We start from the raw sequence: 25,510 nt of genomic DNA, 5'->3' as shown, positions 1-25,510 counted from the left end.
AATTGTTGATTTCTAACACTTATAATAAAGCCTATAGTTAGACTTAGCATGAACAAGATTTTAGCTCATTGTTGTACCCCTAAGTTTTTGACACAATAAGATTTGCATTATGTCTGCAGCCGATAGAATGGCATCACTGATGATGATGTTGTGGGTGGGACAGGGTCACTGGTGAAGGGGGCCTATTTGGGGCATTTTATTTCAGATGCAGCATTGCAGTGGCAGTGGCTGTCTTCTCTCATCCTTCAACAGCGTCGCCGGAAGAATGTCCACTCCACCTCATACGACGACGTCACGGGTGTTCTGCGCAATTAAATGCACCAAAGAGGACCCATACCCATACCCAGTCACAGTGACACCACAAAAAACACACTCGCTCCCCTGTGTCAGGTGGTATTGGAAATCGAAGACAATGGGGCTGCTTAAATTCATTTTAATAATTGCGTGTAAGCCGCCCGTTGACGCAGGTGAAACAGGTGAGCAGGTGAGGGCAGAATATCAAGTCGAGTCCATGTGGCCCGGCACTCGTCGTGTGGAAGCATTAGCACTAGCACATGCCGGGAAAACAAGACCCGAGAATACCCGTCTAATACAATGATCTCTTCCAACGTTCCGAGATCCCGAGTAGAGCGGCCAAGCGAATCGACCATCTATCTAGCAACAGTCTAACAATCGCTCTAATCGAGTCGTAAACCTGTTCATGTTGTTCTACCAAACGACGTTGTGTACCTAAGCGCTAAAAGGGGACGGCCTATGATGGCTATTATTATGCGCTACACATTAGTTTGTATCTGAAAGATACAAGAAGGCACCACTCGGTTTCTAAAATTAATTTAAACTGTTGATGTGTTAATACAGTAATGAAAACAAGTACTATTGATTAAAATCATACTTTTAATATTTTCATTAATATGCTATTATAAAAATACTTTTTTATTTTTTAGCGCAAACAAAAGATAAGCCATCACTATATAATATACATGTTGTCAGGAAACCTTTATTAAATCTACCATTTTGTTCAGTGCAAACAAATTCTCAAAAAAGGCATAAAGATACAAAATCACAGATACATTATTTCCAACCTATTCTTAGAGCATACTTTCTATTAAAACTTAACTACCTCATTACAGATCTATTAGCACCATATGTAAGTTGAGAGAGAAGTGAAAACTTAATCGCCATGAATTCAAGTTGATGTGTGTGTTTTAGATACACATGTTTGAGCGTCTGGCTATCGATTGTTTGCATTGAGATTTGTTCACACCTTTATGCTACAGCAACGTGTAAATGCACTGGGAGAAATTCTTAGGATAGGTCAGGGATAACATATTGTAGACTGTACGAAAAAGATATCAAAAATAAACAGAAAACTTGGGTTAGGTTAGGGTCTGAAAAACTCAGGAAAACACTGCAGGCAGATGTTTGAGTTCCTGGAATGGTCCTTTTCGGACCAAGGTCAAACAGATTTTCCAGTTTTGCCTGCCTTATAGAACCTTTCTTATCGCGGTTTCTGCATTTCAAACTATCGCTTAACCTTGAAATAACTTCCGATATCTGGGGCTGTCCTCTGGAATCTAGATACTATTGTTCACTGGCCCGGAGGCACTGTCTTTCAGCCAGAGAGACCCCACATGCCGATGAGAACGAACGATTCATATGGCAACAATGCGCGAAAGGCCCACAATTCTTTGGGGGAACGAACGCCGTGCCACTCGAACGAATACTATGAGCTCGGCGGGCGGAAATAAAGAAGAAAGCCAGTCATTTCTGGCCAGAAACCACACATCACATCACATCGCATCGCATCGCAATAACGAAAACGCAAATCGGCTTATCAGGCAGCGTTTTGGCATAAAGTCACCGCTGCTGCTCAAATATGTGATAACTGAATGAACGAACGAAGGCCCACGATTACAGGTGTTTACGTTTACTAGACCGCGGATGCCTCGGAACAGGTTCGCCGGTTTTAATTAGCGACCCGCCTGTCGCTCTGTCGTCGACCGTATTATTCAGATTACAGACTATATAGCCTAGGTATTCGTATTCGTATTTGCCTTTGCACGAAAATAGCTGAGCACATGAGTGTGGTTGTGGGGCTAAAGCTCGACTGGGGGATACCCCGGTTATCTGAATTTTTTTGTGGCTTCGATATTTATATTTTCTTACAAAAGCTATCAGAGTATATACACATACATACATAGCGAAGTAAAAGAGAAATACGAATTCCTCTTGTATTACTTTACCACTTGTTATTTTTCCATTTTAATCTAAAAGAGCACATTTTGTGTGAACTTGATAGATCAACCTCCGAATGATCGGTTGACTGATAGCGTTCGAGTAAACAAATTTATTAAATAAAAGCAATATACCCTCGAACACGTTGGCTACCAGGTGATATGTTATAGCCTAGTCGGCGATTTTCGCATATATTAGTCGATTTCTGAACCAACTGGGTTCGTGTAACGAACAGAACCATCAAATGGCCGAACCACAAGTGCGGGATCAACAGAAAGATTGGCACATAAAAAAAGAATTGAGGGTGGACCCTGTTCGAGTGAAGGCGATAAGGACTGACATTTGATATATATTTTTCGCGAAAACATATAATTGAAATTATCTTGTAGAATGAGTAATAAAACAATTAAAAATAAGTCAATTTTATTTGTCTCAATTTATAGATAAGGATTTAGCAGCCTATTTAAAACTTAACTTCCTGAGTAAAATTTATGCTCGAGTGTTTTCTTTTAATTATGACGCTATGTGAACCTCTTGTTTTTAATACGCTAATTCATAGCAATATACAGTACCCCGAATAGCTTTTCCCCTAATTACGTGCAATTAAATCGCTAGAATCTCAAAAATAGCTCCCCACTTGTTCCTAGGCCGCGAAAATCACCTGCTTCCCCACACACGTTACCAATCAATTGACCCCAATCCGCGACGACATTGCGTCCCACGCTGGTCCACTCTATAAATACGAATACAAAATATACAGGCACACACATCTGCAGCAACAATGCTGCAACACGCTTCTTCCCATCGGCAACATATCAACATCCACATCCACATCCACTGTTCCGCCGACAAACGGTCAAAACGCCACAGAGTGACTGCACCACCACCGCACCGCCACCACCCCCCTGGAACCCCCACCCCAGCAAATCCCACGAACGCACCACCGGTGCGCGCAATTTTCAAATTTACCGCCAAACGCGCCCACAACTGTACTCACGGAACCCAAGCAGATTTTGTATGGAATTAATCAGGGAACCCACTCAACTCGTCAATTGCAGATCTAGTTTTGATCGCAGCGCCTCGGGAAAAAGGCCAAAATTAAGGGAATACGACTGGCTATAGCCTCGATCGGTCTCCGGCCCGATCCGAATAGCGGTCTTTGAGATATAGCCGAAAAAGTGTGCACGCGATTTGGCGCAAGAAGAAGCTAGCGGCAATTTGTGGCCAGCATTTGGATGGCAAGCTCAGTCTTGTACGAACCGTCGACGGGTATACATATCGGTGGTTAGGAACCTAGGAGCTCTTAAGCGAACAGTATCTATCGAATGGCGGCCTACCGAAACATATCCTTCCGACTTTCGTAGCGCCGCCTGATATATAGATACTCTATACCTTACAGATACCATAGAATAGATCACCGCAAAATATATAAAATATTTCGAAAATCCATCGCTCGCTCTGGGGTGCTGTTGTTGTTGTCTTCTCTCTGCGCTGCCGCCATCGACTGCGGCTGTACAAAAATGCCGCATCGGTTTTTCAGTGTATTGTACAGGGGCTATGCTTTGGCGTGGGAGAGAGCGCGATAACGGTGTCCCAGAGAGAGGGAGAGCGGAAGAGCGAGAGAGAGAGAGACTGGCGCCTCTGGCGCTCTCCCAGAGAGCTAGTGCTTAAATAGACGGGCCGCAGCCGAAGCGCAGCCACTGTGTTTGCGCTCTTCGTGCGGTGCGTTTCGTGTCTCTCTTTCGCTCGCCCTCCGTGTATTTTGCGCTGGTTCTTGTCAACAACTTACTGTGTGTTTCTTCACAACAGCAAATAGTTCCGGAAAAACTAAACTGAAAACCTATTAAATAAAAATCATGTCGGCTGCTACGGAACAACAGAACAACGGCGATGTGGCCGTAGAGAAGGTGGCGGCGGAGGATGTTTCCGCTGTCAAGGACGATCTCAAGGCGAAGGCGGCCGCTGAGGATAAGGCCGCTGCTGCCGATGCCGCCGGCGATGCGGCAGATAACGGTACGTCAAAGGACGGCGAGGATGCCGCCGATGCCGCCGCTGCCCCCGCAAAGGAATCCGTGAAAGGCACCAAAAGGCCAGCAGAAGTAAGTACCATTCACCTATTTGTTTACTAATATGATTCACATTTGAAGTGCGAGTTCCGCATTTTTGTTCGGGGAAAAATTCTAGAAATAGATATACACACGTTTTTCGGAACAGCGCGCACTCTCTTAGTGGCTTATATACCAACGGAAAAAAGAGCGAGAGATAGGTCATATGTACATATATACACAATCGTTAGTGTGTTGTTTACGATTAACCAAGATGATTGCGAGTCCGGCAATCAAAGATTATTGTTGTTAAGTTCAAATCGGGGTTAGAGGGCCATACGTATAGACGAGTACAGTTACCCAGGGGTTTTTTTCTGGTGGGATGGGGTGGGTAATGTATTTTTAATAAACCATAGGTCATTAGCATTGACGTGTCCGCGCTGAAAAGCATTACACAAAGCAATAGATATAGCGGCTATAACTCATATTCTCTTGGCCCTATTTATCAGTCACTGACAAACTGGCAAACTGCGAATTGCAAATGCAAAGCCAAAGCGATGCCAATGCACTCTCTCAATGAAAACACACATTGCCGGCCGGTAAATTACTCATGTCATGTTTTCCCACTTTTTATTTTTGGTTAGTGGCGTATCGTTGGGAGCACGCGGTTTGGGAACAAGTTTTTTTTTTGGGGGGGGGGACTGGGGTCGTGTCCGACTGTCGCATTCCATAATCGAGAAGCACATTTCTTGATAAAAATAAAATAGTTCGGCCAGTAAGGCAGATAAATTGGCAAATCAAGCGTTTTTCTCAAACTCAAACTCGAAATAAAAATGTACAGTTTAACGAGAGAGAGCGCTCTCTTGGGAGAGACTACCCCTCTCTCTAATCTCTCTCATTCTCGGAACACAAGTCTCTCCCTCGTAATTTGTATACACATTTGTCTGTTTGCGTTTGTGCTTACATTTATCTTTCACTTTTTTCCTATGCGTATTTATTTTGGTACATAAAACAAGACAGTTTTACAGGGTGTCGCAAGATCTAGCTAGTTTTTTTTTGTGACTATAATACTATAAGTTATTGGATTAAATGGGAGTCGGGGTTCTATAAAGATACTTTTAACTAACAAAGTATGTGGTAGTACAGTAGCACTTCCTAAAGAATTCAGATAAGAATTGGTTTGCCTTTTTTTACAATTCAAAACTGTAAGGAATTTTTTTGTCTCTACTGTATGCCCTTTATTCTTTCAAATTAAGTTTTCCATTCAGCTTCATGAAAAATATATTTAAATATCCTTATTTTCTTTTCAATCTACTTTTTTATGCATCTATTTAAATATACTGCCCTTTAATAAGTAGCAAAAAAAGAATGTATACAACTTTTATAAAAATGTCATTAAACCGGTCTGATTAAGGAAAGAAACAAATAGTAGAACTACTATTTAGTACGCTAAATTTCCAAGAATGTGAACTTTTCCCTAATTAGATACTCTATCTTTTCCAATTCTGAAACATTCCAAACAGGGTCTGGATTAGATACCCCCTTGCACATTTCTCGAGTTCTGGGTCTCGTGACTTATGCTGTAAGCGAAATAAAGGGGGCGGTGGGCTGGCCATTAATTTTGCACATTTTTCCACAGCCCGCTTGTTTTCCGCTTTGTAACAGTCTGCTGGTAAATAGGGCCCATGTATTGTGGCTACTCTTTGACTTGGGAACGTGACCGCCTATATACAACTCAATATATACCGTAAATATCTTGTTGTTGGCCAGCGGCAGAAGTTGAACCCACGCATGTTGTTGTTTTGCGCCTTTTTCCAGCTGTCGTTTCGGTGTGTCTGTGAGAGTGGGAGAGAGATTCATTCATGCAATTCAGGTACAGTTTACAGTTTCTTCTGATGGGACGCTCTCACAGATACTCTCTCTCCGGCATTCTCGCTCTCCTACTCTCTGTCATCCTCTTACTCTCTCTGTCTTACATGGCACGCTTGGTTTCGTTTCGTATCTCACGGATGCGGACACTATATATTGTTTTTCCCCTTATATAGTAAATATGTCGCCTAATACATACACAACACAGATGGTAACAAGGCTGCACTTGTAATCCGTTCTCTCTCTCTCTTTTTTGCCGCAGCGAATTACATTGGCGCGCGCATTTTTCAAATGTTTTTTTACGGCGAAAATAACGATTTTCGTCGAAGCTTGTTTTTGTGGGCTGAAAATATACATTTTATGACTATGTACACACGCACAACGAGATTTGCGAGGGGTATTGGATGCCCTTGATCAAGGAGATGTGTGGGTTTGAGTTGGGCGCGTAGAACCATGAAACTTTCCTCAATTTCTCTTAATTCCTTGAGTCTCCCACAAACGAAAAAAAACAGCTTGATATCGAATCAAAATGCGCAAGTCAAATGGATACTTACATGTTTGAAATGAGATTAGGGGCATAATAAATAAAAGCGTGACTGAAGTCTGGGCTCAAATTAAATTGATTGGATGTTTTATACATGTGTTGTCCGAGAACTAATAATTATTTTATAATTTTCAGGCCAAATCCGCAGAATCAAAGAAGGCCAAGAAAGCCGCCGCCGCAGATGGCGATTCTGATGAGGAAGATGTTCTGGAGGAAATCGTCGAGGGCGACAGTGAAATTGAAAGCGACGAATACGACATACCCTACGATGGTGAGGAGGACGACATTGAATGTGATGGTGAGTTCACAAAAAAAACCTTTACCTTTTTCCCCATAAAACTAATCTCCGGATTTCCCCTTGCCTTCTATAGACGATGATGATGATAATGATGACGGTTCCGGCTCGGACGATCAGGCGTAATAATAATGTAGTCAAAAATACAAACAAAAACAAACAAAAATTTAAATTAATAATAAATAAAAGTTACAAGCAAAAAAAAAAACAAAAAAAAATAATAATAAACCAACAACCAGAAAATAAACCACAACAAGGAGAAGATGAAGGAGAAAAAACCACAAAAAAATCGCAAAAGTATATAATTTTTATGTTTAAGAAATAATTTTTTATTTCTTACCTTATTTTAATTGTATTTTATGTGTACTTTTTTTATAAAAAACTACAAAACAAACAAAAATTGTAATTGAAGGCATTTTCGTATAAAAGCAATCTATACGGAAACCAACAAAAAGTAAACATCCCCACTATATACAAGAAAAAAAAAAACAAAACCAAAATCTTTCTTTCCTTTATGTCATAAGTCCTAATTTAAACGCCCAGTTTATGCGTAAAACAAAATATACAAAGATTAAAAATGTAGCGTAAACGAAGCCCGTGAATTAAACACAGACACACACACACACACACAATATATTAAAATTCATTATTAAATTAGACGTTACATTTATGAATGATCGAAAGAAACAAAAAAATACAAAAGAGAAAAATGGAAAATGGAAAAATGAAAAAGAAACAGCAAATGCAATTAAATACAAAACAAATAAAAACATAAAAATTGTATTTAAATAAATCGCAAGAATCATTGAAGTCAAATGAATGTTCTACACGCATTCGCCGACGACACTCAAGTTTTAGCTATGGTTTCAAAATTTTTGCGCCCACTGTGGCCACAGTCACGCTCCCACAATTTCCTGGTCTTCGCTTTTTGGGGCAAAAAAAAAAATAAGACATCGGGAAGTTTGAGTTCTATCTTTCTGTTTCGTTTCAGCATTTAACTATACACTATGCATAGTCTTAAGTACTTATGTCAGTATTAAAGCGAAGAGTTTAATTATTCTGTTGATAAATTGTGCGAGCGAATCGATAGTCGATGATAAGCTTAATTTATTTGTAAATTGTAAAAACCGACCCGAGAATCGAATAATGAGCAAAACATAATAAAACTTTTAATGTTACATGTATCTATCAGTAAGGGTATCCAAACTATTTATACACAATCGCAAAACGAGTTCTCAAAATATAACGACTGATATTTGACAAAGAAATGTGCCCAGTTGGTCAATCAAGGTACTCGCTACTGAATGCCGCCGAAACCAGCCAACCCGACCACCACTATCCTCCAATCTAACTGATATAACCCAGAAAGACATACATATATACACAGACCACCCACTGACTCAGATCGAAAAGCTGAAGGCTTTAAGGCTTGACCGACAACTGAATAATTAAAATCAATATAGCTGATATATATGCCGATTTGATACAGACATAGCAATAACGATGTTAAAAAAACATGCATTTTTGTAAATACCAATTAATAATGTATCTGCCAAGTGCAAAAATAACCTCCATTTGATAGTGCAAGGCAGTAAAACCAGAACCACGAATCGAAAAAGAGAATATGAAGCATTTTTGGAACGATGAAATAAAGTATTGTAATTACGTGAAAGCGAAAATCATACGTACATACCGATTGGCATCTAGTAGATGCCAATAAAAAGTTTGTTTCAATTGCTTTGACGTTGTTTTTATCACTGGAGTAGCCATTTTGGGTGGGGCAGCTACCCCTTAGGATTGATTGGGGTGGAGTGGGTTAGTCAGGGGAAGGAGTTTTTACCCACCGACATGTAGGTACATAATTCATTGATTGGCTTCTGCCTATATTCCGTTCCGGCACACATGATGTACAGGATCCATCCCTCCCAGATTTCATGTTTGCGTTTTCGGGGGTTGACAATACTGGTTTCTGCAAACCTCCCTATAGAATAACATATTGAATGCTGTAAGGGATGGTTAAGGGATTTAATTGGAAACTAAATTTCGATTAAAATAGCTTTGTTTGGAGCGGAAGTAATTACACAACCATTTTCTTTAAAGCAACATATGCGTATCAATAATGACAGCTGATATTTCGTTGGGGATATTGGAAAACTGAGCGGGATTAGTTTTCAAATTTAAGCGTACACATTTTCCCCAATCTGGGAATGAGAACCACCACTGTAAAAGCACAAATTATAGCTTTTTAGACAATGAGTCGGAGTTTTTATACCCTTACGTCTGTAACGATGATTATATTTTAAATTAAAACCTATTTATAAGTTATGAGGTATTAGTTTTAGCTACGAATAAAAAGCAGTAATTACTGAACATTTAAAATCGTATAATACCATTTATAATAATAAATAATGGGATTTTACCTAAATCTCTTTTTTTTTACTATTGGGTTGGCAAGAAAGTCATCCTTTTTAAGGATACAAAATGATTACCCCAAAAAAATTTCTTGGGGCACGATATAGGTATTAGTTAATCTTTAATAAAAATTGTACTGAATAATAGGTATTTTAAGTATCAAATGTAAACTTTAACTTTTATATGGTTTACCTTCTAATTAAAATACAACTAGCTTTTGATATTCCAGTCAACCAACGAGTTTATTGCACGAGTCATGAGGTGGAGGAGGAAGAGGAGGACCTGGTGACCTTCAGTATGTATAGATGCTCGCCAGGAATGCGTCGCTCCATGAACTTAACAGCCCGGAACTTGAGGCCCTCTAAGTGTGTGATAATGTCCTCCGGTTTGTTCTCCCGCAGAAGAAGTAAGTAGAGAACGCCCCGAGGCGAAAGAATGTCATCCAGTTGCTTCAGTAGAATGTCCGTTACGCGTCGCCCATCCTGTCCACCGGCCCAGGAGAAGACCAGATTGCGCTCCGTTGAGGACTCGCTGTGGGAATCGAACTTCTGGGTATGCAGCTCCTCATCGCTGGTCACCACATAGGGTGGATTGAAGAGCAGCAAGTCCACGGATTGCCGACGCAGTGCATCCGTCAGGTTGCAGCGAATGCTGTCCAAACGGGCTCCATTTCGGGCAGCAGTTCTTCGCGTGGCATCGCAGGCTTTGGGATTGATGTCCGTGGCAAGACATAGCGAGCAGCTGGCCAGTTTCTTGGCCAGAGCCGTGATAATCACACCCGAACCGGAGCCCATTTCCAAACAAAGATGCGGCTGCAGTTGCTCCAGGTACTCCAGATCCTTTTCAAGGGCATCGAGCAGCAGGAACGAGTCCTCCGCCGGCTCGTAGACCTGCTCGTAGTCCTCCAGGGTCAAGTGGTCGGTGTAAGGCGTCTCCATAGCGGACGGGGATCTAGGATATGTTGGTGCTGAGTGCAGAGTCGAGGAGCGCCTGTCGCCGCCGTTGCTCCTTCTCGATTAGCTTGTGGAGCCCGGTGAGACGCTCCTGGCTGGTTCCCAAAACGTTGCTGATCACCGTCACCTTGTGCTTCACGTTCAGCAGCTCCTTCACCTTGTCCGCGAACTCGGGTATCTGACTCTGGGCCTTTTCGATGTCCCTCAACTGGGCGGCCAGTGCGTCCAGTTGGCCACGCAGCTCCGCCTGCAGTTGGATGGTGGAGGCCACACGCTCGTCCAGCCGCTCGATGGTCGGCTTGAAGAGATTGGTGATGCCCTCGGCGAGGATGTCGCGCGTGGGATTCGTGCAGAAGTTCTCGGTGTTCTCCTCCAAGGAAGTTACAGTGCTATCCGAGTCCATTGCATTGCTGAAATCCAATCCGTGCCAAATAGTGATGGGTTGAGCAGCACTAAAGTTATCGATTAGTCGAATGTTTATAGATATACGATATATATTTATATTATAAGCGATAGTGCAAGGAGAGTTTTCAAAATAACAAACGAAATGTTTATTACTTTTTTGTTGGCATTATTGGATTGGGGTTTAATTTGGGCATAGAATATGTAGCACAAGGTATAATGTAATTTTTCGATAGAAATTGACAGGTTATTAAATGTTATTATATTAATGTGGTAATTGCTAAATACAAATTATAATCGATAGGATTGACGTTCGAGAGTTAAGGCACTCGACAACCCTGGTCAAAGTCCTGCAGTCGCAGACTAACGAAAACGCACATCCCTAAGCTATCGCGCGCTACTTCCTTGCGTTATCGATACACGGGATGTGCGCCCTCAGCCATCGCTAATAAAGTATAATAATAATTAAGAAAATTTATGCGCTGATTATAGCTGCCGATGAAATGGATACGTACTCGGTGGACGTGGTGTACCAAGCAATCAGTGCCTTGTTTCAGGGCAACAATGCCAAAGAGCAGGAGAAGGCAAACAAATGGCTGCAGGAGTTCCAGAAGTCGGTGAGTTCAGAAGACGTCGTGTGTGCGGTGCTCTCAACTCTCTTTCCGTGGCTAATTTTTTGGTTAATCCCATAAAGATCTATTCGTGGACGATTGCGGACGAGCTGCTGCACCAGAAGCGAGATCTGCACGCCAATTACTTTGCCGCCCAGACGATGCGAAACAAAATTCAGAACTCCTTCAGCGAACTGCCCCCGCACACGCACGAATCCCTGCGGGATTCCCTTATCACGCACATTGGACAGATCGACGAGCAGACGGACAATGTGATTGTGACGCAGCTCAGTTTGGCGGTGGCCGATCTGGCCCTTCTGATGGCCAGCTGGCAGGAGCCGATCAACGATCTGCTTGTCACTTTGGCTCCCCATCCTGCGGCCATTTGGCCGTTGTTGGAGGTGCTCAAAGTGCTGCCGGAGGAAATAGACTCCCGGTATCTGCGACTCGGAGCCAATCGACGCGAGGAGGTGCACAAGCAGCTGGACGCCAGCGCCGAGTGCGTCCTTAAGTTCCTGTGCGCGTGCATGCAGCGGGAGGATCTCGACCAGCAGCGCGTATGGAATGCGGTATTGCGCACCTATAGTGCCTGGCTGGTAATCCACGCCTTTCCCCTCTCGCACGTGTACAACAATGCCCTCAGCCAGTTGGCCTTTCGGTTGCTCTCGCTGCCGGAGACCACGGGCAAGCTGCACGACAATGCCACCGAGTGCGTATGCGCCTTGCTCTCCTGCATGAACACGTCACGTCAGGATGGCGTCACAAACGAATCGGAGTTCTCGGTGGAGGCACAGATCTTTGGGGCCGTCTGCATGTTGGAGACGCCATATCACTTGAGTGTGGCACACGAGGATACCGACAAAACGATTAACTACTGTAGGATTTTCACCTCTCTGTGTGATGCCTTCTTCTACAATCTGCTGGAGGATCCTCAGAAGCCGCACTACTGCCTGAAAGGATTGGATCTGGTGCTGCTGTGTGTCGGCCACTTCGACTACGAGGTGGCCGAGATCACCTTCCACCTGTGGTACAAGCTCAGCGAGGATCTCTTCCAGCGCAACGACAACAAACTCACAACGCTCTTTAAGCCGCACATCGAACGGCTGATAAGCGCCCTGTTTCGCCACTCGCAGATGGAAAGTGACCACGACGGACTCATCGAGGAGAACAACAATTTCTATGTGAGTGTGATAAGGATCACGAACTGGTTAGGTATTTTTTTGTAATATAATTTAGTTTTTATTTCAAATCAAATTAACAAGCAATTCCATTTCACCAGATTGTAAAATTGTTTAATGCTAAAAGTAGCTAAGTCTGCATGACACTTCTTATAAAAACCGGTTTCTTTTAACAGCTAGAGTAAAAAAACTTAAAGAGTTCATTAACTTTACAATAACTTTAAGCCTAATAATAACATAAATCATTATTCTGCATATATTGAAGGGGAGAAAGATAGTTAATTGTTTTGTTATTCCTATTTAGGACTTTCGACGCAAGGTCTCAGATCTTATCAAAGATGTGGCCTTTATTGTGGGATCCGGAGCCTGCTTCAAGCAAATGTTCCACATCCTGCAGGTCCCGGAAACCACATGGGAGTCCACAGAAGCGGCGCTTTTTATTATGCAGAATGTGGCCAAAAATATACTGCCGTATGTATAGACTTTTTTCATAAGGTAAAAGATTAACAATTAACCTAACCACCCGCAGAGAGGAGAACGAGGTGATACCCAAGGTGGTGGAGGCGATCCTCAATATGTCGGAGCAAACTCACATAGCTGTTCGATACACTGCGATCCTGCTGATCGGCGAGCTGTGCGAATGGATCGAGAACCATGCGGAATCCTTGGAGGCGGTGCTCAACTTTCTTCTGTTCGCTCTGCAGCAGAAGAATGGCTTGGCGCCGGCTGCGGCCATGGCACTGACCTCCATTTGCTCCGCCTGCCGCCAGAAGATGGTGTGCCACATCAGCGGTCTGGTGGAGATTGCCCGCAGTCTGGACAGTTTTCAGATTAACAATGACGTGGCCATTGGGCTGCTCAAGGGCATATCACTTATACTCACGCGTCTGCCGCGGGAGCAACTGCAGCCAGCTCTGCGGGAAATTGTCGGCTTCCAGCTGCAACCGCTGGCTCAGCTGACAGAGAGTAGCAACAGTGAAGCTAGTGCCCAGAAGGGAGAGCGCAGCGATCCCGTTTACTGGATAGACAGAGCCTGCGCCATCATCAGGCACACAAATCCCGACGTGCCCGACACCGTCGAGCATCCCACGGTGGCCATTCTGAACGACGCCTGGCCGCTCATCTCGCGGGTCATGGACAAGTACCAGAGCGACCTGCGCATCATGGAGCGCACCTGCCGACTAATCCGCTACGGCATCCGGATGGTGAGAAAGCAAGCGGTGCAGCTGGTGGAGCCGCTGATCAAGCAAATGGTGGTCCTGTATGCCGTGCAGCACCACAGTTGCTTCCTCTACGTGGGCTCCATACTGGTGGACGAGTTCGCCAGGTCGAGCGAGTGCATCGGTGTACTGCTGGAGATGCTGCAGGCATTTATCGAACCCACCTTCGGCCTGCTGCAGATGGAGAATGGCCTTAAGAACAACCCAGATACCGTGGACGATTTCTTCCGCTTGGCCTCGCGCTATTTGGACTGCTGTCCGCATCAGCTGCTCCAGAGCAGCCTCATAACGCCGATCTTCCAGTGCGCTCTGATAGCCTGTGCGCTGGACCATCGCGAGGCCAACTCCTCGGTGATGAAGTTCTTCATCAATCTGCTGGTTTGGGGCAGGACGAATAGCCACAGTAGGAATGCAGAATGTCGTCCCTTGGTGGTGGAACTGGCCAATCAGCATGGCGGAGCTTTGGTCATGAACTTGATTCAGGCCTCCGTCTTCCAGCTGCACTCCTATATGCTGGCCGATGTGGCCGAGGTGCTGCACGAACTGAAGCAGGTGGTGGGCAACGATCGGATGCAGCCATTTCTGGCCCAGGCGCTGGAGTCGCTGCCCAAGAAGAACAGTGGTGGCTATGTGACCGCCACGCAGCAGCAGTTGGATGAGTTCAGTAGCACAGTGCTGAGGTAAGGCTTCTCTTTGTTTTTCTTTTACATAAACTCTCACATTGTACATCCTTTTGCAGATCTGACACAACGAAAGCCATTTCGCAAGCCTTGAAAACCTTTACGCGACTCTTCCGTTAATCAAATGGAAGCTGGAACCGGATTTAATTGATTCTGTACATTTTTAGTGATGTATGTAATGTGGCAAGAGCGCTAAACAATTTGTTAAAAACGCACGTACCCCAATATATATTTATAATATAGTTGAATCGATTGTGTGACGTCATAAGTTATATTTAATTCATATTGTACATTTTGAGTGCGGTCAAAAGATCCTCACAGCAGATAGCAATAAGTTAAATACTAATTATAGCGCACTCCTAGATCTAAGTTTAAACCCCAAAATGACTCAGAAACACCAGCATAAGCAAATAACAAACCATTAAATATATTTACCATTTAGCGTTAAATGACCGAACGTGACCGAAAAAATTTGTCGATTCTGGAAAAATATTTGAGTAATAGTATTTATTCATTGACAAAAAAGCAATCACAAGGCGTTGTTGGGCAGTAAGAACAAATAACTATGGGAGCTGTGATCGAGATTTGTCAAATGTTTTTCAGGCTGATATGGAATTCTAGGCTTGGATTTGCAGACTGTTCGTCATGGACTTTTGATAATACATTTGTGATTCACTTTGGCGGGGAAAGATATAGTGCATAGTTTATTCACAACTCCCACTGGGTACAAATTACAGAAACGAGTGCACAATATCAAATAATACGTAACATGAAACATAAACACGCTTAGACTAACCTTTAAGTTACCATTACTGATTTTCCAATTTCGGTTAACACATATTTTTCGCAATATTAATATTAGCTACAAAGGTAGACAAAGAAAATTTAATGTTAATTAAACGGAGATTATAAATTTACTTTAAATAAATAAAATATTGATTAATATCATTTGAAAATCACAGTTTTGAAATGCCAAATAAACAAGAGAAGTTTTGTTTAAAAAAAAGTAATAAAAATGTTGGCTAATTTGTTTTTGTGACATCGATAAGGATTTTTATACTTTGTAAACTTTTTTAACAAACTACTTTGGAAAAAAACGTTGGTGCTACCTTAAAGGTTGATAAATACTCCTTTCATCTTAATACTAATTGCACACAATCTATAATTGCACTTTACGCTTGACGACTAAAAACTACAGAACTTAATGCTCAACTAATGGATGATAACTCTGGTGGAGATTCCAATTCAAATGGTTTCGGTGCGTGGATCGATCTTGTGAATGGCCTGCATGAGGCTCTCGGTGTTCGCAGTGTTGATGCCCTGCTTGGACATATCAGTCAGTCGGTCGGTGATTGGCTTTTGGTCCTGGCCGCGCTGCCACCTAAAAGGATATGGCATCAGGCTAGCAAATTAAGGTATGATTGGATGGACTTACCAAAGGTGTGCACAGGTGTGAAGCAGGGGAATGTAGAGCGGCAGCAAATCAATATCGCACAGAGTCTCAAAGCGACTTAGAGCCAACAGAGCCCATCTTTCGGCTGCATGATGAGGAACTGGGGATGAGGTGCAGGCAGCCACCAGGCGACAAAGTATCAGGAGCACCGGCCGCGAACGATTCATATAGATCTTGTTCAGCAAGCGGAAACAGTTCTCCAGAATGGGTATGGCCATCTCGTTGCGACGCTCATCCAGAAACTGGCACGCCCTGGACAGTTCATCGTGCTGCAGGAAGCGCAGAAAGTCCTCCGAATCCCGGAGCTTCGTTTGACTGGCCACATATGTGAGAAATGCCTCGAAGGCTGCACTCCTTTCGCCAATCAGCTCAGACTTAAAGTTACCCATCAGCACCTTGGCCGGAAAGTACTTGTTGGCCATCTCCGTGGGATGTGTTCGCTTCAGTCCCTGGAAAAGCTCCCGAAAGTCCGTGTAGCGACGCTCGATTTTCGCCGGTTGGGTGTCCTCCGTGGCCCCATCCTGACTCACTGTTAATTCATAGACCACAAATCGCTTGATCTTCACATCCTCGCCATCGGGGGGCATAATGTGGGCCAGCAGGATGTCGAAGCGGAGCACTGTGCTCCCATCGGTGGGCGGCTTGAACTCGGCACTAGACGTGGGTCGCTCCCAGACACCTACAAATTTAAAACATGATAAATACCTTTACTATTTCAAATCTGACAGACGGAAAGAGTTCATAGGTATTTTTCTTCCTAAGGTTTTTATTTACCCCACTGTAAAGCTGGCCAGTTACCTGATTTAATACTGGCCTAAGTTACTCAATTACTCCACTGTGCCTTTCAGACAGGAGATTGCTGATTATACAAACCCTTTAGGAGCGCCTTATCGGATTCCGGCGGGGGAATGTCGAGGGCCGCCGCCTCGATGGCTGGACTGTCGAGCTCATCCGGACCAGGTGCCTCCCCATCGTAGGACGGTTGGTGGGGCAGCAGGCGCTTTGCCATCACGGCGTGAACTGGGGAACAAACATTAAAACACCAAATAACGCAAATCATCAACCAAGACCTGCTAATTGGATGAAAACTTTACTCACTGGGCATATGTATGGGGGTCTCTTAAAAATCTCTTTGTGCTTTTCGCTGGGCTGCTGTTTTTACGATCTGCAGCTGGGCACTTGCAATTTGCTTCTGGTTTACGGCGGATGCGGATTATGCGGTTGGCATAGTGCAGCCAAGTTGAGTCAATTTACAATGACTAATCCCGCCCCAAACAAAAATATTGTAAGTGGGACGGACCCCTTTGTTTAGTGCGGGTGAAACGTGCAGAGGCGACTAGTGGAACACCCTGCGCGTGGGAGAATAGTAAGGTTTATTATAAGAAAAAAACTAATTTATATGTATGTAAACATACATTACAATAAGTATAAATATTTTTTTTTTTTTAATTAACTCCCATTGTAGTTTTAGGCACATACTGATTATATAAAAAACTTGTTAATAAAGTTTAATTCAAAATGTAACGGACTCTACATAGAAGGGTATGAAAACATTGCTCTTTTGCGATATGGCATCTCTGAAAACTATTAATGGACATATGCGATTAGCTGATACCTTTTTAATATATAAAAACTTATTTCTGATTCATGAGTTATTCTTAGACATAAGCACAACTAGCTTTCGTAATTTCTTAAAAATTCCTTAAACTAAGTTGTTTTTTAATTAAGATATATGTTAATTAAGCTCTAGCCATTTTAACCTTACATATAATATCAAAAGACCTGAACGTGTAGGGTATGAAAATAACGAAACAGCGCGGTGTGGCATCTCCAAAGTCACTGCAACGGTCTGGCAGCACGCCGCTTTCTTGTCACCTCTGCTTCCTCTTCCCACGTAAACCAAAACACCCACAAACCAAGCGGAAAACCAGGAGTTTTACAAAGAAAAGATGACGTTGCCCGAGTTCTTTGGCTGCACCTTCATCGCCTTTGGTCCGCCCTTCGCCCTGTTCGTCTTCACCATCGCCAATGACCCGGTGCGGATCATAATCCTGATTGCGGCTGCCTTCTTCTGGCTCCTGTCGCTGCTGATCTCTTCCGTGTGGTATGCCCTGATGCCACTGAAGGATTTCCTGGCCTTTGGCGTGGTCTTCTCGGTGTTGTTCCAGGAGGGCTTCCGGTACATTATCTACAGGATCCTGCGCAGCACTGAGCAGGGTTTACATGCCGTGGCGGAGGACACACGGGTGACGGATAACAAACACATCCTGGCCTATGTCTCAGGCCTGGGATTTGGAATTATATCCGGGATGTTTGCCCTGGTCAATGTGCTGGCTGATATGGTGAGTGGATGACACATATCAGTATGCTTCGAGTAAAGATATGTCCTGCTTTTCAGAGTGGCCCTGGCACAATGGGCTTAAAGAGTGGTTCGGAGCTGTTCTTCATCACTTCGGCTGCCCAGGCTTTGTCCATTATCCTACTGCACACCTTCTGGAGCGTCATCTTCTTCAACGCTTTCGACACAAACAACTACATTCATATAGGCTATGTTGTCGGCAGCCACCTGTTTGTCTCGTTGATAACTCTGCTCAACGCCAGTGAGCTTTATACCACCACTTTGCTGATCAACTATATAGTCACCATCGGCACGGGTGTCCTGGCATTCCGAGTGGCTGGTGGAACATCGCGCAGCTTCAAGAAATTTATAACATGCCAATGAACAAAAGCCTAGTATTAACCACCTAGTTTATAGGCTTTGAATAACATTATATAGAAATAAAAAATTAACCTGTAAATGCTCTATGGAAATGATTAACTTTACAACTTCAATTTTTGAGTACACATAAATTCAAAAAGTGCTTTCTGTTTTTCAGTCCCTAGATATTTGTCAGTTGCTTATAGACCTTTATTAAGGGAATACATTTTTATATTCTGGATATATGATAGATTATACCATGGTTTAAGACAAACTATATTTAATAAAAAAGGTACTTTTACTATGGTTTAATAAAAGCTCTATTTAATGAGAAGATAAGTACTACAACTAACATACAACAGGCGTTAGTAAGCCTCTAATTACTGACTATAGTCCATTTTCCTAACATTGATGCCGTAGTCGGCCAAAGCAGGCTGCAGATCCTCCATAGTCAGGGTGAACTTGCGATCCTTGGCCTTGGAACCGCCGGGCGTGTTGGTGGTTTGCATATGGGTCCGTGCCTTGGAGTGCTGCAGTGCATCGTCGATAATGTCGGACATGTACTTCTGGGCAGCCAAGCTGATCAACCGGACGATGCGCTTGTCATCCGACTGGAATCCGCCCATATTGAGATAGTGCGAGGTGACCGCATCCGGAATCAGCGGAGTATAATCCTCCAGTTGCGACATGAAATCGCTGAGATGCGAGGCCGGCGTGTTCCGCTCACGATCGCCTCCACCTATGCCTGCTGCTCCGGAGGATTGTCCGTGGTTTCCCTGTCCACTGGCACCACCAGCGCTGTTGTGGTAAATAATGCCAAAATTGGAGCCCACCATTGTAAATAGAAAACAATTCGCAAAATATCCACAAAGATAGTGATGGGAGAATGCAGGTTGTCGCACAAGCGATACTTGGGTAGAGGGATGTTATCGATTATTTCTTGCTTGCAATCGATAAATGTAAATACATACATACATACTTTGTGTTTAACGAAAACAATCACAATTTCTAAAAATAAACAAAAAATTACTGCAAAACAATGGCTTCTGATGGCGAGGATGTCAACATAACACCTGCCGAATCTGTGGCCTCCGCTACGGACACCGAAGACGAGGAGTTGGAGCCACAATTGCATTCCGACCTGGATTCCGATGCGGAGGACTTGGACGTAGAAGAAGTCCCAGCCACCGCTGAAGATGCGGATATGGATGAGCTACTGCGACAGCTTGAGGACTACACGCCCACCATTCCAGATGCCCTGACCATGAACGCCCTGAAAACGGTAGCCATTTAAAGGATGATCTAATCCCCTAAAGAAAAAACTAACATTATATACTTTACAGGCTGGTTTCTCCTCCGTGGACCCCCAAATAGTGCGCCTTATATCCGTCTCCGCCCAGAAATTCATCTCGGACATTGCCAACGATGCACTGCAGCATTGCAAGACGCGCACCACCAACATCCAGCACTCCAGTGGCCACAGTTCCAGCAAGGATAAGAAGAATCCCAAAGATCGCAAGTATACACTGGCAATGGAAGATCTGGTTCCTGCTCTCGCGGATCATGGCATCACCATGCGCAAGCCCCAATACTTCGTTTAAGTTTAGTTACAAACTGAATGTTCTATAGTTAGTATGCAATCTAAAGAAATAGATATATTTCCTTTCAAGGTTTTCAAATAACAGAAAACTTTCTTTAACAACTTTAAATTTTTAAAAGATTTTCCAAATTAGAAATTTGGCGCCACAGCATTGAAGAATTGGTTGGCCAGCTCGATGCCAAAGAAACAGGCAGCATTTGCGGGAAAGGCGCGAATCATGATGGGAGTAACGCCTCGATAGAGAGCTAGGGGACCATCTTTAACAATCAGATCCTTGAAGACACTGCGAATGCCATGTTTGTAGGTTCCCTCGGGCGCCGATTGAAGGCGACTCTTGAGTACATCGGCTGGCATGCCCAGAATCCAGTAGGCCATGCCCGCAGCACCGCCAGCCAGAATCGTTGAGGTAGTATTAATTTGTCCAGTCTCTGACTTGGACTTGGCCACATCCTGGAGGGCTTCATAGACCAGGAAGTACAAGCCGTTGGCGGGCAAATCCCTGAGCATTGTGGCGCAGCTGCCCTTGAAAACGCTGCGAAGTCCTCCCTCTTTGTAGAGTTTTCCGGCGCAGTCAATCATTCCGTTGTACTTGCGCTGGCCTCCTTGACCTTGCTGCGTCTGCAGAAGCACCTTGATCCGCTCCCCGGGAGCCATTATCAAGGTGGAGAACAGACCGGAGAATGAGCCAGCCACGAAGATTTGGGAATAGGTGAGTTTGGCATCTTCTCCGCGCTGCTGAAGACGCTTTCCCAGGGCATAGCCCGCGAAACACATGGCAAAGATGGGAGCAACTCCTGTCAAGGGCGCGGACATGCCCTTGTACAATCCGCGGACTCCTTCGTTCTTGATGGTCTTGGCGGCACAATCGAAGGTTCCCCGGTACATGGGCTGTTCTCCAGGAGCAGGTCTCGGCATCGTCTGCAGACGCACCTTGATGGTGTCCAATGGATGGCCGGATAGCACATTGCAAATGCCTCCAAATCCTCCGGTGAGAAAGGACTTCACGGGATTGGCCTTACGCTCCGCCACGGTGGAGGATGACGAAGTGGATGTGGTGGACACTTTCTCAACGGTGGCCATGACTAGCAATCTTTCCTCGTCAATTTCGGAACTAGCAATGCCCTTTCTCGTGTGAATCTCAATTGGATTGTTTGGAATTTGCACCTAGCCGATAGTTGTGAACTAATCTTAAAACATATTATTGCGATAAGAAGGACGGCGTCGTCATTACGTCACAAAAAACCGATTTATATTTTGGTTTTCTCAGATGATTTAGTCTAGATTTTATCACAAAGATATTTTGCCACGAAGGAACTGGAACTTGTTGTTGTGAGTAGTTTTACTGGTTTAACTAAAGATCTCTTTTCAATTTCATCTGTTGCTTGCGAGGGTTCAAAGTCCATATATGTTTTGTTTTCCCTTAAAAACTTTTAAATTCAATTTGTTTCCCTAATTTAATTGAAGGACAAAATATACAATTGTCCTAAAGTCTTTTAAACACCTGTAATATATATTTTTAAAATAAAAATTTAAAATATTTGACAACGCAACTGTGAGCTTTAAAATAACCTAAATTTGGACATGCTAGGGATTATTTTAAGGCCGAGTTGGCAGCGCTTTTTCGATGTTCTTGTCGGCCGGCCGGAATTTTGTTCGTGTTTTCAGGTAAGCGCACGCGATTTACTCTTAATTATCTAAAGTGCAGCGATTATATAGTCTATTTCTTATTTCAGTAACCGTCATATAGCCACCTGCAGTGCTAGAATGGCGAGCGAAGTGGAGAAATCGCAAACGGCAGCAGCCAGCGAAGATACAATTTTCGGCAAGATTTTGCGCAAGGAGATTCCCTGCAAGTTTATCCACGAGGATGATAGGGTAAGGGTTAAAGTCTATGTGGTTAGATAGACGGATAAACTAATCTTTGTAATCAATGTATATTAGTGCGTGGCCTTTCACGATGTGGCTCCCCAGGCACCGACCCATTTCCTGGTGATCCCCCGCAAGCCGATTGCCCAACTTTCGCTGGCGGAGGATGGAGATTCGGATCTGCTGGGCCATCTCATGCTGGTGGGTCGCAAGGTGGCCAAGGATCTGGGATTGGAGGAGGGCTACCGCGTGGTTATCAACAATGGCAAGCACGGTGCCCAGTCCGTTTACCACTTGCATTTGCACTTCCTCGGCGGCCGCCAGATGCAGTGGCCTCCCGGCTAAGATTGTCATCATAATGTCCAGAAGATCATAATATCCAGGTGATTTAAGATCTAAGATCAATAATCCTCTAGAGGGGCCTAGGAACACCAAGATAGTTATTCAAATAAAATTTATTAAAATAAACACCAAAGCTCATTACTTTTGTCATTTATAAGGACGTTCGTTAAGAGTTTATACACCGGGAAGGAAAGTATAAAAGTTTAATCTTTATTAGAAACTACCAAAGGCAGAATAGAATTTTTTATTTATAATATCTTCCTTACCTCTTTCGAAAAATATATTCCATAATTATAAATAAAATAAGAAATTCACAATTCATTGGATAGACCTTCCAACTATTGAAAGTTTTATTTGATACCAACAGAAAAAGGGTATATACCTTCTTAACTAAAAAACAATAGAAACCCCTTCAGTGTCCCTTCCATGTGCTAGAAAACCAAAGTCTCCGGCTAAATCTTTTTCATAAATATTATTAAAAATCAACAAGGAATTAGAAAATATAATATGAGATCTTTTCAAGTGTCGTAGGATTTAGAGAGTGGAAAATGCTCCTTGAACTTGACGACGCGATCGAGAAAGTCTCGCAGCTTGCCCTCATTGCGGCTCCTGTCTGCGAAACTCTCGGAATCCTGGCAGTTTAGAAGGATCTCGTCCGCCTCCAGCTGATGAGCAATGCTCCCAAAACGACGCAACGGCCGGCGGATCAGCTTATCCAACCTGGTACCCACAACCAGGATTGGGACATGTTGGCGCCCCAAAATGGGACGTGTTCGCCGGTGGCGATACTTGCATATGTGGCGCAATGGCTCGTAGAGCCAATCGTGCAGGCTGTCTTGGGAGCGCAGGTCCTGCAGACTGTAAACGAGGATAATGCCATCGATGTTCTTATAGAAACTATCGCGATGCTCGCGGCGCATGCGCATTTTGCTGTTTAGATCATAGAACTCCACAAAGTACAGGATACCGCCACTGGCGACGCTGTTGAGCGTTCTGCGTGGGTACGGGGAATGCTTTCCGGAGCGTTCCGAGGAGGAGGGCGATGTCCAGGTGGGCGTGGGTGGCAAGGACACCGAAATGGAGTGCTCGTGCAGACGCACCTGAACATTCCACAATCCCTCGCCCACGGTGCGGGACGCGGGCGTGGGCGTTATAGCACTACTGGCCAACAAATTGGTCAGACTGGTTTTGCCCACACCTGGAATTATCAAATTAAAGGGTAATTAGCACTATTCTGATTTAATATCACAGTAATCCCACCTTTGTCACCCAGCATCAGGATGCGAACCGTGGACACATCTTTAATATTTTGCTGTTTTTGTTTCATTGCTGTTCCTGGTTTTGTTTTTTAAGCTCTAAGTGCTTGGCCTTTTAGTTTAGTACTACGTACTATTTTATGTTTAACCAACTAATCCTTAGATCCTCGCCTACTTTGTTTCAATTAATTTTTAAAAGGATCCACAGATGATTGCACTATTAGAGCTGACATTTTTTTAATGGTTTTAGGTTCATTTTTTGTTTTTAAGCGAAAGTAGGCTACGTTTTAACTGATTTCAATAGAATTCCCTGGTCAAATTGAAGAATTTCTAGAACAAAACACAATTTTAAAGAAATGGAAAGCTATCGTGGCTATCGATAGGTCGGTAGCGTATCGAATATGTTAATTCGTTCCGCCTTTTTTTAAAAGCACATCCTCTGCCCTTGGTTGCAGATTTAAAACTAACTAGACTTTTTTGTGCTGTGCTGTAGATAAGAACATTTCCCAGGCTTTAAAAATAATAATGTTCAAATGTCAAATAAAAATTTACAAACATAAGATTATGCAGCATAATGACACAGAGACGGCCAAGAAAAAAGTACTAGAAGCTGAAGTATTGTAGTACTAAATAAGACCTAATATTTGGTTACATTTTTTATATGTTCTTTGCTGAACTAAAGTAAACAAGTAGGTACAAATATTAAATGGTTTAACAGTTTTATAATATTCCAAAATTGAAAAAGTTTTTAGTAGTGATAGTCCAATAAACAGAATAAAGCTTAAGTATTACGAAATAAATGAAAATTCGTTTAAGTAGATTTTGTATATATGTATAATAAAGTATAAACAAAAAAATCTTTATAAATATTATACATAAAAAAAATTCAGAGTTGTCAAAGTAATTTTTATGGGCAAATAAATAAATAAATGTGTTCAGGGCTGTAAATCCGAGCTCACATATTCTTAGTTGTTTTTCGAAATACGAGATAAGGCCAAAGAGCTTATAGGAGATTAAATATTAAGCCGGGATGAAGAAAGAAAATCACAATTATTAGTTTTCAAACATTTGTTTATTGTTTATAAACATTCCTCGTCTCATTTCACATATGTTAGTTCTTGTGTATCTGTGTATATCTGTGTCGTTCACATCGCTAGTGTTTTACATAGATCTTCGTTCTATCTGTTGCTGTTGCTTTGGGTTTTTTTTTATTGTTGGGGGTACGGCTGCAAAACTTTGGGGCCGTAGGCTCACCTGCGATTACCGCTAACCGTACACAGGTGTTAGAGTTCACTAGTGTGTGTCTTGTTTTAAATTCTTTTTGCCTCGGAAATAAAATGCTATGCTTGTCTTGCAATACAGTTGCATTATAGTATGTATATATATATGCAGTTTATTTAATAATATTCTTTCGCTTGCAACTCTGCTTGCAAAGCCTCAATTTAAGATTCGTTTGGTAATAGCATTTAAAACATATATTACTATTATATGTGGTTTTGCTTTAGTGTTATTCTTTGTTTTGTTACCATATAGTAAATATAATTTATTTAAAATTCAAAAACAGCTATAAACAGTTTATCGTAAACAACAAAACTCCGGAAAGAGTCATCAAATGATATCCGCGAGTGTAGGTGCTGGATGAGAGTGTACGAGTATGTGTAGGTACACTCAAAAATAATCGTTGTGAAATTTCTAAATTCGTCATTAAAAATTTTGAAAACATAAGAAATTTGTAAAAAAATCTGAAATCAAAATTCCTACAATTTTAAAAGTGTACCAATTGATTAATTTTAATGGCGAATTTCGGCATTTCACAGCGCTTATTTTTTCGAGCGTTTATAGATTCTGGAT

General features: G+C 42.9%; 11 protein-coding genes across 12 annotated transcripts; 5 read left to right on the top strand and 6 right to left on the bottom strand.

The window, feature by feature from the left end:
• Positions 1-3,385: 3,385 nt before the first annotated feature.
• LOC128263037 (bacchus) lies at positions 3,386-7,801 on the top strand. Of its 2 annotated transcripts, XM_052997689.1 has the most exons (4): positions 3,386-3,519; positions 4,045-4,334; positions 6,829-6,991; positions 7,065-7,801. In XM_052997689.1, exons 2-4 carry the CDS (start codon positions 4,092-4,094, stop codon positions 7,112-7,114), a joined length of 456 nt encoding a protein of 151 aa, XP_052853649.1. In that variant the 5' UTR covers positions 3,386-3,519; positions 4,045-4,091; the 3' UTR covers positions 7,115-7,801. The 2 variants fall into 2 exon arrangements, with proteins under 2 accessions (XP_052853649.1, XP_052853648.1); XM_052997688.1 differs by lacking the exon at positions 3,386-3,519 and having other exon boundaries at positions 3,916-4,334.
• A 1,703-nt stretch (positions 7,802-9,504) lies between these two features.
• Positions 9,505-10,338, bottom strand: LOC128262439 (methyltransferase N6AMT1). The gene has a single exon (XM_052996705.1). The coding sequence runs from the start codon at positions 10,336-10,338 to the stop codon at positions 9,655-9,657; it is 684 nt and encodes a 227-aa protein (XP_052852665.1). The 3' UTR covers positions 9,505-9,654.
• A 13-nt stretch (positions 10,339-10,351) lies between these two features.
• LOC128262440 (SNAPIN protein homolog) lies at positions 10,352-10,810 on the bottom strand. The gene has a single exon (XM_052996706.1). The coding sequence runs from the start codon at positions 10,754-10,756 to the stop codon at positions 10,352-10,354; it is 405 nt and encodes a 134-aa protein (XP_052852666.1). The 5' UTR covers positions 10,757-10,810.
• Positions 10,811-11,154: 344 nt separating this feature from the next.
• On the top strand, positions 11,155-14,934 carry LOC128263328 (transportin-3). Its single transcript, XM_052998348.1, has 5 exons — positions 11,155-11,372; positions 11,450-12,547; positions 12,849-13,015; positions 13,074-14,444; positions 14,504-14,934. The coding sequence occupies exons 1-5, from the start codon at positions 11,259-11,261 to the stop codon at positions 14,562-14,564; spliced, it is 2,811 nt and encodes a 936-aa protein (XP_052854308.1). The 5' UTR covers positions 11,155-11,258; the 3' UTR covers positions 14,565-14,934.
• Positions 14,935-15,115: 181 nt separating this feature from the next.
• Positions 15,116-17,215, bottom strand: LOC128263329 (sorting nexin-20). Its single transcript, XM_052998349.1, has 4 exons — positions 16,996-17,215; positions 16,771-16,917; positions 15,880-16,576; positions 15,116-15,825 (listed from the first exon to the last, which is right to left on the bottom strand). Exons 1-4 carry the CDS (start codon positions 17,000-17,002, stop codon positions 15,690-15,692), a joined length of 987 nt encoding a protein of 328 aa, XP_052854309.1. The 5' UTR covers positions 17,003-17,215; the 3' UTR covers positions 15,116-15,689.
• A 532-nt stretch (positions 17,216-17,747) lies between these two features.
• LOC128263332 (gamma-secretase subunit Aph-1) lies at positions 17,748-18,755 on the top strand. Its single transcript, XM_052998351.1, has 2 exons — positions 17,748-18,239; positions 18,296-18,755. The coding sequence occupies exons 1-2, from the start codon at positions 17,847-17,849 to the stop codon at positions 18,617-18,619; spliced, it is 717 nt and encodes a 238-aa protein (XP_052854311.1). The 5' UTR covers positions 17,748-17,846; the 3' UTR covers positions 18,620-18,755.
• Positions 18,756-18,902: 147 nt separating this feature from the next.
• On the bottom strand, positions 18,903-19,493 carry LOC128263334 (transcription initiation factor TFIID subunit 10b). The gene has a single exon (XM_052998354.1). The coding sequence runs from the start codon at positions 19,429-19,431 to the stop codon at positions 18,976-18,978; it is 456 nt and encodes a 151-aa protein (XP_052854314.1). The 5' UTR covers positions 19,432-19,493; the 3' UTR covers positions 18,903-18,975.
• A 46-nt stretch (positions 19,494-19,539) lies between these two features.
• On the top strand, positions 19,540-20,284 carry LOC128263333 (transcription initiation factor TFIID subunit 10). Its single transcript, XM_052998352.1, has 2 exons — positions 19,540-19,877; positions 19,939-20,284. The coding sequence occupies exons 1-2, from the start codon at positions 19,635-19,637 to the stop codon at positions 20,194-20,196; spliced, it is 501 nt and encodes a 166-aa protein (XP_052854312.1). The 5' UTR covers positions 19,540-19,634; the 3' UTR covers positions 20,197-20,284.
• Positions 20,217-21,714, bottom strand: LOC128263331 (congested-like trachea protein). The gene has a single exon (XM_052998350.1). It carries the CDS (start codon positions 21,273-21,275, stop codon positions 20,325-20,327), a length of 951 nt encoding a protein of 316 aa, XP_052854310.1. The 5' UTR covers positions 21,276-21,714; the 3' UTR covers positions 20,217-20,324.
• Positions 21,402-22,536, top strand: LOC128263335 (adenosine 5'-monophosphoramidase HINT1). Its single transcript, XM_052998355.1, has 4 exons — positions 21,402-21,524; positions 21,784-21,860; positions 21,929-22,070; positions 22,137-22,536. The coding sequence occupies exons 2-4, from the start codon at positions 21,820-21,822 to the stop codon at positions 22,404-22,406; spliced, it is 453 nt and encodes a 150-aa protein (XP_052854315.1). The 5' UTR covers positions 21,402-21,524; positions 21,784-21,819; the 3' UTR covers positions 22,407-22,536.
• A 326-nt stretch (positions 22,537-22,862) lies between these two features.
• Positions 22,863-24,113, bottom strand: LOC128261392 (rab-like protein 3). Its single transcript, XM_052995071.1, has 2 exons — positions 23,664-24,113; positions 22,863-23,601 (listed from the first exon to the last, which is right to left on the bottom strand). Exons 1-2 carry the CDS (start codon positions 23,728-23,730, stop codon positions 22,922-22,924), a joined length of 747 nt encoding a protein of 248 aa, XP_052851031.1. The 5' UTR covers positions 23,731-24,113; the 3' UTR covers positions 22,863-22,921.
• Between the last annotated feature and the right edge of the window lie 1,397 nt (positions 24,114-25,510).

Source organism: Drosophila gunungcola, unplaced genomic scaffold, assembly GCF_025200985.1.
Source record: "Drosophila gunungcola strain Sukarami unplaced genomic scaffold, Dgunungcola_SK_2 000001F, whole genome shotgun sequence".
In the NCBI taxonomy this organism is placed as follows: domain Eukaryota; kingdom Metazoa; phylum Arthropoda; class Insecta; order Diptera; family Drosophilidae; genus Drosophila; species Drosophila gunungcola.
This window is presented reverse-complemented; position numbering and strand designations above follow the sequence as displayed.

Bases quoted from the DNA above. Each gene is read 5' to 3' on its own strand.
- LOC128263037 (XM_052997689.1), top strand. From the start codon at position 4,092: ATGTCGGCTGCTACGGAACAACAGAACAACGGCGATGTGGCCGTAGAG. The intron at 4,335-6,828 runs GTAAGTACCATT...TATAATTTTCAG, and splicing joins GCACCAAAAGGCCAGCAGAA to GCCAAATCCGCAGAATCAAA. The intron at 6,992-7,064 runs GTGAGTTCACAA...TGCCTTCTATAG, and splicing joins GGACGACATTGAATGTGATG to ACGATGATGATGATAATGAT.
- LOC128262439 (XM_052996705.1), bottom strand. From the start codon at position 10,338: ATGGAGACGCCTTACACCGACCACTTGACCCTGGAGGACTACGAGCAG.
- LOC128262440 (XM_052996706.1), bottom strand. From the start codon at position 10,756: ATGGACTCGGATAGCACTGTAACTTCCTTGGAGGAGAACACCGAGAAC.
- LOC128263328 (XM_052998348.1), top strand. From the start codon at position 11,259: ATGGATACGTACTCGGTGGACGTGGTGTACCAAGCAATCAGTGCCTTG. The intron at 13,016-13,073 runs GTATGTATAGAC...AACCACCCGCAG, and splicing joins GTGGCCAAAAATATACTGCC to AGAGGAGAACGAGGTGATAC. The intron at 14,445-14,503 runs GTAAGGCTTCTC...ATCCTTTTGCAG, and splicing joins TTCAGTAGCACAGTGCTGAG to ATCTGACACAACGAAAGCCA.
- LOC128263329 (XM_052998349.1), bottom strand. The intron at 16,577-16,770 runs GTTTGTATAATC...TTAAATTTGTAG, and splicing joins CGATAAGGCGCTCCTAAAGG to GTGTCTGGGAGCGACCCACG. The intron at 15,826-15,879 runs GTAAGTCCATCC...ATATCCTTTTAG, and splicing joins CACACCTGTGCACACCTTTG to GTGGCAGCGCGGCCAGGACC.
- LOC128263332 (XM_052998351.1), top strand. From the start codon at position 17,847: ATGACGTTGCCCGAGTTCTTTGGCTGCACCTTCATCGCCTTTGGTCCG. The intron at 18,240-18,295 runs GTGAGTGGATGA...CCTGCTTTTCAG, and splicing joins TCAATGTGCTGGCTGATATG to AGTGGCCCTGGCACAATGGG.
- LOC128263334 (XM_052998354.1), bottom strand. From the start codon at position 19,431: ATGGTGGGCTCCAATTTTGGCATTATTTACCACAACAGCGCTGGTGGT.
- LOC128263333 (XM_052998352.1), top strand. From the start codon at position 19,635: ATGGCTTCTGATGGCGAGGATGTCAACATAACACCTGCCGAATCTGTG. The intron at 19,878-19,938 runs GTAGCCATTTAA...TATACTTTACAG, and splicing joins CCATGAACGCCCTGAAAACG to GCTGGTTTCTCCTCCGTGGA.
- LOC128263331 (XM_052998350.1), bottom strand. From the start codon at position 21,275: ATGGCCACCGTTGAGAAAGTGTCCACCACATCCACTTCGTCATCCTCC.
- LOC128263335 (XM_052998355.1), top strand. From the start codon at position 21,820: ATGTTCTTGTCGGCCGGCCGGAATTTTGTTCGTGTTTTCAG. The intron at 21,861-21,928 runs GTAAGCGCACGC...TTCTTATTTCAG, and splicing joins AATTTTGTTCGTGTTTTCAG to TAACCGTCATATAGCCACCT. The intron at 22,071-22,136 runs GTAAGGGTTAAA...AATGTATATTAG, and splicing joins TTATCCACGAGGATGATAGG to TGCGTGGCCTTTCACGATGT.
- LOC128261392 (XM_052995071.1), bottom strand. From the start codon at position 23,730: ATGAAACAAAAACAGCAAAATATTAAAGATGTGTCCACGGTTCGCATC. The intron at 23,602-23,663 runs GTGGGATTACTG...TGATAATTCCAG, and splicing joins CCTGATGCTGGGTGACAAAG to GTGTGGGCAAAACCAGTCTG.